Source organism: Schistocerca americana, chromosome 1 (assembly GCF_021461395.2).
Source record: "Schistocerca americana isolate TAMUIC-IGC-003095 chromosome 1, iqSchAmer2.1, whole genome shotgun sequence".
In the NCBI taxonomy this organism is placed as follows: Eukaryota; Metazoa; Arthropoda; class Insecta; order Orthoptera; family Acrididae; genus Schistocerca; species Schistocerca americana.
In genome coordinates this window covers 417503237-417519197 of record NC_060119.1, presented here as the reverse complement: position 1 = coordinate 417519197, position 15961 = coordinate 417503237, and the positions used below count along the sequence as shown (strand labels likewise).

The window sequence follows — 15961 nt, the reverse complement described above, 5'->3', positions numbered from 1 at the left end:
AGCGATGTCGTTATCCTGAAGGAAGTCATTCACAAGAAGTGCACGATTGGGAGGGGGGGGGGCGAATTGTCGTCCATGAAGACGAATGCCTCACCAATATGCTGCCGATATGGTTGCACTGTCGGTCGGAGGATGGCATCACCTATCGTGCAGCCATTACAGCGCCTTCCATGACTACCAGCGGCGTACGTCGGCCCCACGTAATGCCACCCCTACACAGCAGGGAATCTCCACCTTGCTGCACTCGCTGGACAGTGTGCTAAGGCATTCAGTCTGACCGTGTTGTCTCCAAAAACGTCTCCGATGAATGTCTCGTTGAAGGCAAATGCGACACTCATTGGTGAAGAGAACGTGATGCCAATCCTGAGCGGTCCATTCGGCATGTTGGGCCCATCTGCATGGTGTCGTGGTTAAAAATATGGACCTCGCCATAGACGTTCGGAATTAAGATGCGCATCATGCAGCCTATTGCGCACAGTTTGAGTCGTAACACGACGTCCTGTGGCGTTGCTGTCATGGTTCCTCCGAGCGATAATCCGTAGGTAGCGGTCATCCACTGCAGTAGTAGACCTTGGGCGGCCTGAGCGAGGCATGTCATCGACAGTTCTTGTCTCTCTGTATCTCCTCCATGTCCGAACAACATCGCTTTGGTTCACTCCAAGACGCCTGCATACTTCCCTTGTTGAGAGCCCTTCCTGGCGCAAAGTAACAATGCGGACGCGATCTAACCGCGGTATTGACCATCTAGGCATGATTAAACTACAGACAACACGAGCTGTGTACCTTCTTGCTGGTGGAATGACTGGAACTGATCGGCCATCGGACCCCTTTGTCTAATAGGCGCTGCGCATGCATAGTTGTTTACACCTTTGGGTGGGTTTAGTAATATCTCTGAACAGTCAAAGGGATTGTGTCTGCTATACAGTATCCTCAGTCAACGTCTGTCTTCACGAGTTCTGGGAACCGGGATGATGCAAAACTTTTTTTGATGTATGTAGTTTCAGTGTAAGTATCCGATCTGAAACTCATCTCTCACAATGGCAGTCTAAATGTCAAACGAGGTAGCTTTACGCACACGTGTTTCCAATGCGATTTATCCTGTGTTTGTAAGACATCATCAACATGACCATTTTAAAACTATTCAGCAGAGGGTAAATAAGGGATATGAATGTGGGGTTAGCAGTATCACCGGAAGAAAAACTTAAGGAAACAATTGTTTAATGTTAATCTTGTTGCATTTATTTGATATGATGCTATTAAAAATTGTAAGTCAAGCATTACTCAATATCTGGTAGTAAGATCTCCAGTGGCTTTCTTGACGCAGCGATTTAGGCTCCAAAGTGCCGGGGTAGGTGACTTCATTGACCATACATCGTTTCTAAGCCGGTGACAGAAGGAAGGAAGTAGTTGGTTCCAGCAGTTGGTCAGAGATCTTCGTGTCTCATGTCTTGGTACTCGGGTTCCATACCAGCATACTCGTAGTGAGGGAGGTGCTCGTGGAAGCCATCATGATGCTTCACGTGCGGCCAGCTGTGATGATGAATCTTGCGCTCTGCAATGGTGGACAAACATAGAAGACACAATTAAACTGACATAGTAGAAGAAAGTTATCTACAACAGAATTCACACACAGCAAGACTACTTGTCATACCCATTGGCAGTATACACCGTCCATCCAAAAAGTGTTCAGACTATTGTTATTCCTGACATTAAAGCGAAGTCAGCGCTTTAACTGCAGTGGCAGCTTGAACTAACAACTGTTAGCAACAGATGAGCATTTGATTAGTTAGTTGAGAGCAGGCAGTGTTAAATAGAGGACGTGTGGCCAGAGTTGGGTAGACTGTTATATCACAAATAGCTATGGAGCAACATCTCTAAACCAAGTGTTCAAAACATTCTTCAGAAGACGCCTGCCTTGACTTGATTAAAATGCAAAGAGGGACCATTTTTTTTTAAATCCTGACGGGTGAGGAAACTTGGTGTTATCGATACGGTCCTAGAACAAAACGTCAAAGTGCAGAAATTCGCATGAAGGGTCAACCCTTTGACGACATAACCGAGGTTGAAGCCAGTGTGACCTACGAATTGAACAACATAGCAAAGATGGGCTTTTCTGACAGTTTCGGTTTGCTGTATGGACGTTCTATGCTTCGTACTCAAGTGTGTGGAGACATTAGAGAACACCTGAAGCATTAACATCACTATCTTAAGGAACTTCTATTTTTTATTAATCCGTTCTCGAACATTTGTGGACTGATGGATTATTTTCTAAAGTTAGTAAGAGCAGGCATTGCCTGAAGGGGGAGCGACTGTTAAAACTATGTTTTTGAAAACGACCGTAATTCCACTTAGTATTTTTTATTGGCCTGTTTCGATCTTAAAATGAACAATAGCATCATCAGAATACACAGTTTAAAGTTGGCTTACAGGATTAAAGACTGTGTTTAAAGTTGGCGCTTTCAATGTCGTCAAGTACTACTTTACTTAAAACGTACATTAAACATCAGTTTAGGTACTATAGTACCACCAGTTTAATCTTTGGAACGGTCAGCCAACTTAAATAATAATAATTAAAAATAAGTGCGACTTGTGTCTGTTTTCAAAAACTTACTTTATTTCCTAAATTGGTTGTTGGCAGACTTGTGAAGGAATGGCTATACGCACTGAAGAGCCAAAGAAACTGGTACCCCTGGCTAATACCGTGTAGGGCCCCCGCGAGCACGCAGAAATGCCGCAACACGCCGTGGCATGGACTCGACTAATGTCTGAAGTATTCAAATGGCTCCAAGCACTATGGGACTTAACATCTGAGGTCATCAGTCCCCTAGACTTAGAACTACTCAAACCTAATCAACCTAAGGACATCACACACATCCATGCCCGAGGCAGGATCGAATCTGAGACCGTAGCAGCAGCGCGGTTCCGGACTGAAGCGCCTAGAACCGTTCGGCCACAGCATCCGGCCAATGTCTGAAGTAGTGCCGGAGAGAACTGACACCATGAATCCTGCAGGACTGTCCACAAATCCGTAAGGGCGCGAGGGGGTGGGGATCTCTTCTGAGCAGCACGTGCAAGGCATCCCAGATACGTTCAATAATGTTAATGTCCGGGGACTTTGGTGGCCAGCGGAAGTGTTTAAACTCAGAATTGTGTTCCTGGAGCTACTCTGTAGCAATTCTGGACGGGCGGGGTGTCGCATTGCCCTGCTGGGATTACCCAAGTCCGTCGGAAAGCACAATGGATATGAATGGATTCAGGTGATCAGACAGATTGCTTACATACGCGTCACCTGTCAGAGTCGTATCTAAATCTATCAGGAGTCCTACATCACTCCAGCTGCACACGCCCCACTCCATTACAGAGCCTCCACCAGCTTGAACAGCCCCCTGCCGACATACAGAGTCCATGGATTCATGAGGTTGTCTTCATACCTGTACACATCCAACCACTCGATACAATCTGAAAGGAGACTCGTCCGACAAGGCAACATGTTTACTGTCATCAACAGTCCAATGTCGGTGTTGACGGGCCCTGGCGAGGCGTAAAGCTTTGTGTCGTGCAGTCATCAAGGGTACACGAGTGGGCTTTCGGGACCGAAAGTCCATTTCGATTATGTTCCGTTGAATGGTTCGCACACTGACACTTGTTGAAGGCCCATCACTGAAATCTGCAGAAATTTGCGGAAGGGTTGCCCTTCTGTCACTTGAACGATTCTCTTCAGTCGTCGTTGGTCCCGTTCTTCTAGGTTCTTTTTCAGACCGCAACGATGCAGGAGATTTGGTGTTTTACCGGATTCATATTGACGGTACAATCGTACGGAAAAATCCCCACTTCATCGCTACCTCGGAGATGCTGTGTCCGTCACTCATGTCCAGACTGTAACACCACGTTCAAACTCACTTAAATCTTGATAGCCTGCCATTGTAGCAGCAATAACCGATCCAACAACTGCGCCAGACACTTGTTGTTTTATTTAGGCGTTGCAGACCGCAGTGCCGTATTCTGCCTGCTTACATATGTCTGTATTTGAATACGCTTGCCTATACCAGTTTCTTTGGCGCTTCTGTGTATAATGAACCTACTGTGTGCTACGTCTGTCTAATTTAGCGTTCTATTTTCTGCATTATTTTGAGAGAACATTTGCCTGTGCCAGGAAAGAAGCACACAATTATACCCTCTGTCAAGGTTGTAACGTTACTGTTATGAGAGATATTGATTTTTCAAAATTTGCATAGATAATGACGCACAACATAGCTGAAGAGATACAAAGAACGCATATTTGAATCTTTTATATAAAACATGAATAAATAGAGGGGTGAACTTTACTTAGCCCAAAAGCAATGTATCATTAGTGGAGACACTAGGAGGCAAATTTAAAAATTCAAACTTTGAAATTCCTGCATAACTTTTAGACTGTTGTTAAATAAAAAAGATGAAATGTAATGCTGTGTTTTTGTAAAGAATTAATACACAAAATCATTGTATGAATATGAACCATGCATGCGATTAATTTGTTAATAGGAAATAGCAGTGTATAAAGCATCCATTCAGGACACCACTTCAAGTGGGGTGAAATGGTGGAACTGGTACCACAGTTTATAATGTAATGCTTTTGATGACTTTTTAATGATTTTAGATGCAAGATTTATAGAACAATAAGTATCCGTTTTCAAAACACACTTTGTGCACATGGCTTCACGACTGATTACGAAATATTCTCCGTTGTAATAAATAGTAAAATGATCATTCAATAATTATCATGTAAAATAACAATGATAATATTCAATTATACGGTGGAATATAGCGAACCAAACAAATCCGAGTATACTAGTGGTCACGAGCTGCTTCATACTGCTGCACTGACTTACTACTATTTTCATAGTGATCCTCAACAGTGGCAGCACTTGCGCGTGATGGAAGGACGCTGAACGTTCTCAAATGTATAACTCAGGTTTCCATTTGGGAGAAAATACTTATGTTTTAGCTAAGACACAGTAAAAGGTAGAGTACGCAATTGTAGCCAGAGGGTCTGAAAGAGTTAAGTGACAACAATAACAGTGTCATTTCAACCATCTGTGACAGCGTCTAGAGTAATATCATCAGAATTTTTCCGGTGCCTCTACAAAAAAAAGCACAAACATATTCAGTTGCTTTTTTGGAGAGCACCAGAATGAGTTTACCACGGGCCACAAGTGTCATGAGTGAACGACAGCTGTGGAGACGTGTCGGTCTGACAGACATGCAACTGTTGTACAACTGACCGCCCAGATGAACCAAGGGGCTGCCAACGATATCTTCTCAACGACCACACAGAGGACGTTGCTGCGTATAGGCCTCCGCAGCAGGTACCTGGTTCATGCACCCATGTTCACTGCTGTTCATCGGCGACGAAGATTGTAATTTGCACGCCAGTACCGGAACCGGGCGTCCACTGAGTGGCGATAGGTGGCTTTTTCCGGTGAATAACTTTTCATGCCCCACCAGAGAGATGGCCTTTGGCTTATAGAGCATGAGACGTCTGCAATCAGGAGAGAGTATTATGGTCTGTGTTATCTCGTCATTCATGAAGGCACAATGGATCTATTCTTGGGGATCATATCCACGCTTATATGCAGTTTGTTTTCCCTTATTATGATGGCATCTAGCAGCAGGACAATACAATGTGTCCCACAACTCGCAGTGTACGTGTGTGGTGCGAAGAGCGCCAGCAAGAGTTTAGCTATTCCTTTGGTCACCAAACTCCCCGGATTTAAGCCCAATCAAGAACCTGTAGGACCATCTCGAGTAACACAGCGTAGCATATAGTAACATATAGTAACGGTATTGGAGCTGCCACGGCTCAGCATCCCTGTCGATACCTTCCAGAACCTCACTGACTCTCTTCCTGCACGTCTCGCAGCGGTTCGTGCTGCAAAAGATGGTTATTCAGGCTTTTGAGGGGTGGTCACAGTAATGTGACGAGACTGTGTAAACAATGTTCACCAAACAGCTACAATGCAACAGTTTGAAGGCTGCATCTGGCAGCAGCTAAAAACATGATGTCATAGTTACGAAGTATATCGATATGTGCCGATATATATCGAGCAGAAAGGACATATACCGTATACCAGAGACCCAGACATACGACATATACGAGAAACCGTACTGAAAGCAATCGGACACTGCTCTGGGGAAGGACAGTAGCACTTGTTGTTTACATGAAATCCTGTGTCTTTTGATGATTTGATTATAGGAATTTTTTTATTTTTTAAAAGGCGAATTTCAGAACAGTATTTTTAAAAAAAATTAATTCATATTGTAAGTTTCATCAGAATTTTTCAGAAATCGAAACTTGTGATTTTTATGGCTGGTATGGGGTGGGGAGGGGGATTGCTGAAATTAAGCACTGAGAGAAGCAATATGGCTGTACAAACTCTCGAAGAAATTTCCCCACTGCAGACTGTTCCTGTTCTCCTTGTTGATAATGCATATCTCATCACACTAGCCATAGATCTAGAATTTCACAAGAGATGGAAATACATTGACGACAGCGTGCACTACATTCGTGGGAAAATTCAAGAAGATCACGTAGTCATCCAGAATGTACCAGGCAACGGTGAAGCTGCAGATAATTGCACCCCTTCAGTTAAATGAAATTCTTTAATTTATGTATTTAGCAATATAAACATTTAGGGGAAGACTGAAGTGCATTATTTATGTTGACCTTTGAATGAAACCTCTATGCTACGTAGTAGCGTATCACTGTATGAAACATGTGCAGTGCCTTTTGTTGTCCCAAACATACGTTCTAAGAATTACGTCTCACTTGTGCTTTATTAGTTTAGTTAAAAAATAATGTGAACTTTTCTTTGAATTTCTACAAATGCCTGCAAAGTAGGTATTGATCGTTAATAAGAATACTATTATCAGCAGCCGAATCCGAGTAATGTTCATCTCACTCAGTTTTGTCATACAAAAGAAATCTCTCTCACTACTAGCAGAATATTATGGCAATACTGAACTAGTATATTTTGTATCCGTATTCCGGTTTCTTCCACAGCGAAAAGATTTCCCTCCTCGATCAACAGGCATAATTTTCTTTGTTATGTTGAAAATAAGCAGAATGTGCGATGAGAAAACGTAATAGCGAGTTAACTGTATCAACACGATCGATTGTCGTAATGACATCAAAGGGGCCATCGCTTAGCTTCCCACGCTTGAACTTCAAATTATCGCGTGTCAGAGATCTCTGACAGTGCCCTAGTCAGGAGTTGGTGAAAGTTTGGTACATTCTTAAGATTTCGTTTTCATAAAGTGAAAATTTGATTACAACCAAGGTTTCCGAATGTCGATTATTCAGTAAGATAGTATTTTTCTTAACTGTGTAAATAATTTATTGACGCAAATAGAAATAAAATGAAAAGAGTAGTTTGCAAGTTCGAGCGAGCAGAATGAAATTTAAGCGTATTCGTCTGTTTTACATCTACTTGGTTAGTGCTTAATTTGCTATGTACTCTCAAGGGTTTGGCAGAGGTTTCATAGAACCACTTTCAGACAGTTGCATTCTCGAATAACACGTGGGAAAAGCGAACGCTCATATGCCTTATTTTATTATAAAGATCATTTCCTTCTATGTAGATGCGAGTCAACAAAATATTTTTGCATTCGGAGTACAGAGCTGGTGATGGAGATTTTTTGAAAATATCTCACCACAGTGAAAAATGCCTTTGGTCTAATTATTGCCACCACAACTTGCTTATCATATCTCTGATACTCTCTTCCATATACCACGATAGTATAAAACGAGATGCCCTTTCTTGATGTTCCCTATATCGTCCGTCAGTCTTATCTGGTAGGGATCCCATATAGTGCAGCAAAACCCCAAAATTCGACGGCCAAGCGCAAGACAGGCAGTATTTTCATTAGATCTGATGCATCTTCTAAGTGTACTGCCAATAACACGCAGCTTTTGTTTCATCTTTTGCAGTAAATTTTCTAAGAGATGGTTCTACGAGGGGCATTCAATAGATAATGCAACACTTATTTTTTTCTTCCCCCAAAGCAGGTGGGTCTTCTTCAGGATTCCAATGTACCATCATATTCCACACTCTTTTTGTTACAACATAATCTCCGTTCAGTGCGACGTTCTTGCGCCACATTACTGAGAGGGCATGTATGGTACCACTCCACTAGTCGACGTCGGAGCCAAAGTCTGGCTGCAACAATAATCTCCCCATCACCCACGTACTGCTTCCCGCGGAGTGCTTACTCCATTCGTCCAAACAGTTGGAAATTGGAAGGCGCGAGATTCGGATGTAGGAAGACTGAGAAGAACAGTTCAATGAAGTATTGTGATCTTTTCTCGGGTGCGCAGACTTGTGTGAGGCATTGCGTTGTCATGGCGAAGGAGAAGTTCGTTTACATATTTGTGGCGACGAATGCTCTGGAATTATTTCTTCAATTGCCTGACAGTAGTGTAACACACTTCAAAGATGACTGTTCTACTACCGAGAGAGACGTCCAGTTGAGCAGCGATCTGTTTGATAGTGATTTGTCGATCACCTCGAATGAGAGTGTCCGCAGGTTCCAACATTTCACGAGTCACAGCTGTCTGCGGCCGGCCGGCAGGCAGCAGATCTGACATGTCTGCGCGACTTTGTTGCTATGACGACAGACTCCTCGCCCAGCTCACTTATCGGGTTGCATTCTTCAAGCGGCCATGAGCGCTCTGGTTGGCCGCTAAATGGAACTCAATGAACAGCTCCCTGCTTCGGACGCATCTCCGTTACAGACGCCATTTATAGTACTTATAGTACCGATACCTATCAGAACGTCGTGAAACAACAGGGGCTGAAGCTGGAAAATTGCTGGCTCGTGTATATAGATTAAGAACAGCTGAGAGCCTAAATACTTCCTCGAAGAACTCGAGATATCACGCTGCACCACTTCCCGTCATAACTATGAACTGTGCCCTTGCTGACAGGAAATCACGAATACGGTGGCACAAGTGAGACGATACTCCACAGGCACGTTATTTAATTAGGAGCCACATGTGTAGAACGGTGTCAAGAGCCCTCTGAATATCAAGAAATACAGAATCAGCTTGGGAGCTCCTGTCGGTAGCACTCACCACTTCATTTGAATAAGGAGCGTGTTGTGTTTCAGAAGAACGATATTTTCTGAATACGTACTAGTTATGATATCCTTTTCTTCAAGGTGTTTCATTATTTTGGATCACAGTATATGTTCCAAAATCCTACAACAAATTGGTGTCAATGATATGGGTGTATTAATGTGACCTCTGCCATTTTCCATCCTTTACAACGGATTTTTCGTGTAGTGAACGGTAGTATATAATTACTAAAAATGGAACTCTTTTATCAGCATACTCCGAAGGGAACTTAAATGGTGTATTGTCTATCCCAGAAGACTTAACTTCTTAAGTAACTTGAGTTGCTTCCCTACACTGAGGGATGCACTTTGGAAGTACTCATATTGCCATCTATTCTTTATTCGAATTCTGGAATATTTACTGCATCTTCTTTGGAGAGAGAATTTCGAAAAAACGTGTTTGGCAACTCCAGCTTAGCGACGCTGTCGTTGGAAAGATCCTTTATGATGAACTGAAGCTGAAGGACTTTAATGAATCGTAATTTTTCTTCACTTCATTGAAAGGTGCTCTGTTAGTGATTTGGACCTCCTCCTCTTTGTTTTTCTTTGAGGAATACAGGACTACCACCGCTCCATCCAGTGTAACCACTGGAGCAGTTCACATCGATTGGGGAAGTTGTGCACGCAACGCATGTTACGTTGTTGGTTGTACCACGATTGACACATTGACACAAGGAGCCCCTTACGTGAACGTGACATGTGTCCATACCATTGGCATCTGAACCACCGCTAATGGATGGGATGAACGATTTCACTTTCAGACGGAGAGAGTCAGTCTTATGCACTCTGACAAGATAGGTGAATCAAAAGTTATTATAAAGGCGGCAGTTATTACGAGCCTATCATTTACTCGTTCCATGAAACTTTTCAATTCAATCACTTATTTATCAGATCTCTTCAACTGTTCACCTGAGTTTCGAAAATTTGGTAACCTTTCTGCTTGTTTGCCACTACATGTTTCTATTAGGAGCATTCCATTCCGGAATCGTTTCATGGGCCTCTAACGGTATTTTTATGTAGAAGGGTGATGCCTTCTGTAAAATCCCTTTCTCCCGTTTAAATACTAAGAATAAATTTTTGTACAGCTTTAAGCCAACATCCCATTTTCCTGCGGTACACGATGTCTACCGCCGCGCCGCACCGGGGTCGCTGACGCGTGATCATAGTTTACGGCTACAGAGGACTGGCGCCGTTCATCAGTTCCTGGGTTCGCCAAGCACGTGTCCAGCCTACGTAAGGAGACTGAGCTCCACGACATGTTCGCTATTTCACACTACCCACGACGCATATGTCTTATCGAATGCCACGCATGCACCGAATATTCCTCTCCCCCTCCCCCAAACTTCCTCCACCCTCTTTAATCAAAACATTAATAAGCTCCCAGAATACCTTAGAGATCACAAAGTATTAATGAACTGCTCAGATAACTAAGTTTAGAAATACTTTCTTTGTAGTATTTTACTAGGTTTTGGGACAAACTAATGACCAACATAACGGATTTAGTTTGCATATTTCCATTAATTAGTGTCATAATTTTTTTATGTAACTCATCACTTCTCAACTCCCTCATAACACATATATTCCCTAATAAAATTTGTCATAAAACCGCAGTTATCCAACAATAGAAGAAAAATGACTGCTATTACTCATTATTCATTACTACTCAGGCAGAAGATCATAGGTATGCATAAAAATACAGTGCTAGAAGAAAATTATTACTCCTGGAATAAAGACGTCGATTTTGATCTGATGGCGGCATATGTCGCCCGGGGGATAGTAGATGTACTAGCAATGATTTCAACCTCTTTTGGCATAAGTGTCTCTTAACATCAAGGGGTACCACATTTGTTCACATTAAGAAGAAGAAGAAGAAGAAAAAGAAGAAGAACATAGTATTGAACTTTTACTTGTCATGAAACCCTGTTCAGTGCTAATTCCATAAATCCCAGTTTGCTTCCCACTATTAAGGACGTGTTCTTAACCTTTTCCCCTTTCCTTTTTGTCATAAGTCGTCGTAAGTTTTTCTTTCGTATTACAGTTATTAAAATACAAATCAATAGCATGAAGTGTGTTCCATACCTATAGAGCCAAAGCTATATGGGCTATAGTGGCTACTGTACTGAGCAGTCTGAGACAAGGAACCGCAAGAGGCGAGGTGATAATTGGAAGAAATTTGTCACAACGGACAAAAATAGTCGTGGGATTTGTGTTGCGTAAGTCACAGGGACGTGTAGACGGTTCCCGAAGAAGAGTAGCTCGCACAGTAGATGCTGAAGAGATGCTAAAGTAGCCCATGAAATGTCCACTTCAAAGAATATGAGGGCTGGTCATAAAGTCTGCGTTATCACTCCGAAAACGTCAAGCTACATCCATTAAACTTGGCGACGCTGTTATTTAGCTCTTCTCTAGATAGTCACCCTTCCACGTGACATATTTTTGGCAACGATGGATGCCTTGGTGGACACCTTGGTTGTAGAAGTATGCATTTTGGCTGTCCAGTAAATAATATTCCCCTCGAAAATGACACAGTCATCATTGTGGAAACACTATACAGTTAATCGTTTCTTCAACCAAGGAAAGAGGAAGAAGTCAACAAGCGCCATGTCCCCAGAAGGAGGGGAGTGTAAGGCATAATTTAATAGCCCAAAGAAGCAGCACGAATGACTCTATCCTGTACAGAAGAAACTGTGGCTTTGTCGTGGAACAAAACCACAGACTTGGGCAGCTTTTTCGCAACGTTTCGTTTGTACAGCCACCGTAATCTCGTTAGGAGATTTTGCTAATATATTCCTGTCACTGTTTGCGTCTTATGAGCATAATCTGTTAGCACCACACCATGACAGTCTCTAAAATGGGTTCAGCATGATAGTTGATTCTTTTTCTCTTTCATCGGTGGTGAGCCACATGTTTTCATTGCTTGCTTTTTGGTCCTTTCCTTCGGGGCCGTTGTGATACACACAGCAATCGTTCACACTCAAAAAATGCTAAGGAAGTCGCCTGACACTGCTGCAACATTCCCCAAGCTGCGAAATGGTCGCGAATAGAACAGTGACCAGAAAGTGTAGAATAAACTTCTATATTTCCTTCTGTGATCACAAACTTGTTATGTTCTCAGACTACGAGTTTCGGTCAGCAATGACCATCTTCAGACCTGTTTTAAAATCATGTCCTAATATAATGGAGTCATAGTGTCATTGTCGAAAGATAAGCACAGAATCATCTTAGCGTCGTCACACATACATAAAATATGGTATCTACATGATTTTTAAATAGATCTGAAGATGGTCGTTGCTGACTGAAACCGGTAGTCAGAAGACCTAACAAGTTTGTGATCATGGAAGCAAATAAAGAAATTTGTGTAACATATCTGCTGCTGCCTCGATTCTGCGTTTTCTTTACTTTTTTTTTTTTAAAAAAAAAAAGAAAAAAAACAGGTAGCGACTAATGTCATGTTCCAGTTGCTGTGGAAGATGTTGAAACTGATACTCACTTTTTCCAATATAGCCACAATTGCGGTATGTTCGTCTTCGAGCACCGGGGTCTCGAATCCGATTCTCGGTTCTTCTCAGAGGGACGGCCTGCCACTTCGTTCTTCGTCATTCAGACTTGTTTGATCATACTGGAAGCATCTGCACCACGCAACCGCTTTGTCATGTTGTGGTACATAGTCGCTGTACACGTCCAACAACTCAGCGTGGAGTGTTGCAGCGTCACTCCCTTTCAAATGCAGAAAACGAATCACTGCACGAGACTGCTGTTTATCAGTGGGCTGTGCCATTTTGTTTTGGCTGAAATAACGGTGTAGAGGTAACGTCTTTGATTAGTAATTACAGCGTCTACTGTCCCGGCTTCGAAACCTGCCATCACTTAAGTTTTGATTAAAAATCATCATTAGGCGGCCGAAGACTTCCATCCAGAGATGTCACTTTCATTCTGCCAACGAACCTGTCAAAAGGGTGGAGGAGAGGAGAGAGGTTCAGGGCACTTTCTTGTCCTTGGGGTGGGAAACTGCCCCTAAAGGCGGAAGAATCAGCAACGATCAATGGCATGAGGATGCAGAAGGTAATGGAAACCACTGTATTAAAGACACATAACGTAACGTGTATCCACTAGACATGTGGTCCGTAATTGAAAATCTCTCCACTGGCAAGATTTTCCAGAGACTCCAGGAGCAGACTGCCAAGAGGGTGGTGATCATGAGAAAAAGATTGAATAACCAATGAAAGGATAACGTTCTACGCGAAGGAGCGTTTAATGTCAGAAGCTTGAACGTGGTAAGGAAGCTACAAAATCTGAAAAGGGAAATGTGAAGGCTCTGTCTAGATGTAGAAGACATCAGTGAAGTGAAATGGAAACAAGACAAGGATTTCTGGTCAGATGAGTATAGGGTAATACCAACAACAGCAGAAAATGGTATAACGGGAGCAGCATTCGTTATGAATAGACAGGTCGGTCAGAGAGTGCGTTACTGCGAACAGTGCAGTGATAGGGCTCTTCTTACCAGAATCGACAGCAAACAAACACCGGCAACGACTGTTCAGGTACACACGCCGATGTCGCAACCTGAAGATGAAGAGATAGAGAAAGTATATGAGGATATTGAAAGATTGATACAGTACGCAAACAGAGATAAACATCTAATAATCATGGGGGACTGGAGTAGGAGTCGAAGAAAAGGTTACAGGAGAATATTGACTTGGTACAAGGAATGAGAGAGGAGAAAGGCTGATTGAGTTCTGTAGTAAATTTCAGCTATAATAGCGAGTACTCTGTTCAAGAATCAGAAGAGGAGGAGGTATACTTGGAAAAAGCCGGGTGATACCGGAAGATTTCAGTTAGATTACATCATGGTCAGACAGAGATTCCGAAATCAGATATTGGATAGTAAGGCGTACCCAGGAGGAGATATAGACTCAGATCAAAATGTAGTTGTGATGAAGAGTAGGCTGAAGTTTAAACGATTGGTCAGGAAGAATCAATACGAAAAGAAGTGGGATAGAGAATGCGAGATACACTTGAACTTCCCGAAGGCTACAGATGAAGTAATAAGGAGTAGCTCAGTAGACAGCACAGTAGAAGCGCCGGCCGCGGTGGTCTAGCGGTTCTGGCGCTGCTGTCCGGAACCGCGGGACTGCTACGGACGCAGGTTCGAATCCTGCCTCGGGCATGGTTGTGTGTGATGTCCTTAGGTTAGTTGGGTTTAAGTAGTTCTAAGTTCTAGGGGACTTATGACCTAAGATGTTGAGTCCCATAGTGCTCAGAGCCATTTGAACCATTTGAACCACAGTAGAAGCGGAATTGACATCTCCAAAAAATGCAGTCACAGAAGTTGGAAAGAGAAGCATACGTACAAAGACTGTAACTGCGAAGAAACTGTAGGTAACGGACGAAGTAATTCAGTTGATCAATGAAAGAACGAAGTTCAAAAATGTTCAGGAAAATTCAGGGATACAGAAATACAAGTCACTGAGGAATGAAATAAATAGGAAATGCAGGGAAGCTAAGACGAAATGGCTGCATGAAAAATGTGAAGAAATCGAAAAAGAAACGCTTGTCGGGAGGACGGATTCAGCTTACAGGAAAGTCAAAACAACCTTCAGTGAAATTAAAAGCAAAGGTGGCAACAATAGCAGTGTAACTGCAGTTCCACTGTTAAATGAAGATCTGAGAGCGGTTAGGTGGAAAGAGAACACTGAAGGCCTCTATGAGGGGGAAGATATGTCTGATGTGCCAGAAGAAGAAGCAGGAGTCGATTGAGAGGACACAGGGGATCCAATATTACAATCAGAAATTAAAAGAGCGTTGTAGGACTTTAAATCCAATAAGGCAGAAGGGATAGATAACATTCCATCAGAAGTTCTGGAATCAGTGAGGGAAGTGGCAACAAAACGACTATCCACGTTGGTGTGTAGAATGTATGAGCCTGGGCACATACCGTCTGACTTTTGAAAAAAGATCATCCACACAATTCCGAAGACTGCAAGAACTGACAAGTGTGAGAATTGTCGCTCAATCAGCTTAACAGCTCATGCTTCCAATCTGCTTGCAAGAATAATATACAGAAGAATGGAAAAGGAAATTGAGGATGTGTTAGATGACGATCATTTCGGCTTTAGAAAAGGTAAAGGTACCAGAGAGGCAATTCTGACGTTGCGGTTGATAATGGAAGCAAGACTAAAGAAAAATCAAGACACGTTCATAGGATTTGTTGATCTGGAACAATCGTCGACAATGTAAAATGGAGCAAGATGTTCGAAATTCTAAGAAAAATGGTTAAGCTATAGGTAGAGATGGACAATATACAATATGTATAAGAGCCAAGAGGGGATAGTAAGAGTGGACGACCAACAATGAAGTGCTCTGATCAAAAAGGGTGTGAGACAGGAATGTAGTCTTTCGCCCCTACTGTTCAATCTGTACATCGAAGAAGCAATGATGGAAATAAAAGAAAGATTCAGGTGTGGGATTAAAATTCAAGGTGATAGGGTATCAATGTTACGATTCGCTGATGGCATTGCTATCCTGAGAGAAGGTGAAGAAGAATTACATGATCAGCTGACTGGAATAAACAGTCTAATGAGTACAGAATATGGGCTGAGAGTAAACTGAAGAGAGACGAAAGTAATGAGAAGCAGCAGATATACGAACTGCGATGAAATTAACATCAGGATTGGTGATTACGAAGTAGATAAAGTTAAGGAATTCTATTACCTAGGCAGCAAAATCACCAGTGAGTGACAGAGCAAGGAGGACATCAAAGCGGACTAGCACTGGCAAAAAGGCCATTCCTGGCCAAAATAAGTCTACCAGT

General features: G+C 42.6%; 1 protein-coding gene across 1 annotated transcript in view; it reads right to left on the bottom strand.

The window, feature by feature from the left end:
• Nucleotides 1-1424: 1424 nt before the first annotated feature.
• The window catches only part of LOC124555660, a 73176-nt gene continuing 58639 nt past the window's right edge, over nt 1425-15961 (bottom strand). Inside the window, exon 6 of the mRNA XM_047129683.1 lies at nt 1425-1552. Within this exon, the coding sequence (XP_046985639.1) occupies nt 1425-1552 (128 nt within the window). The remainder of the gene's footprint in view (nt 1553-15961) is intronic.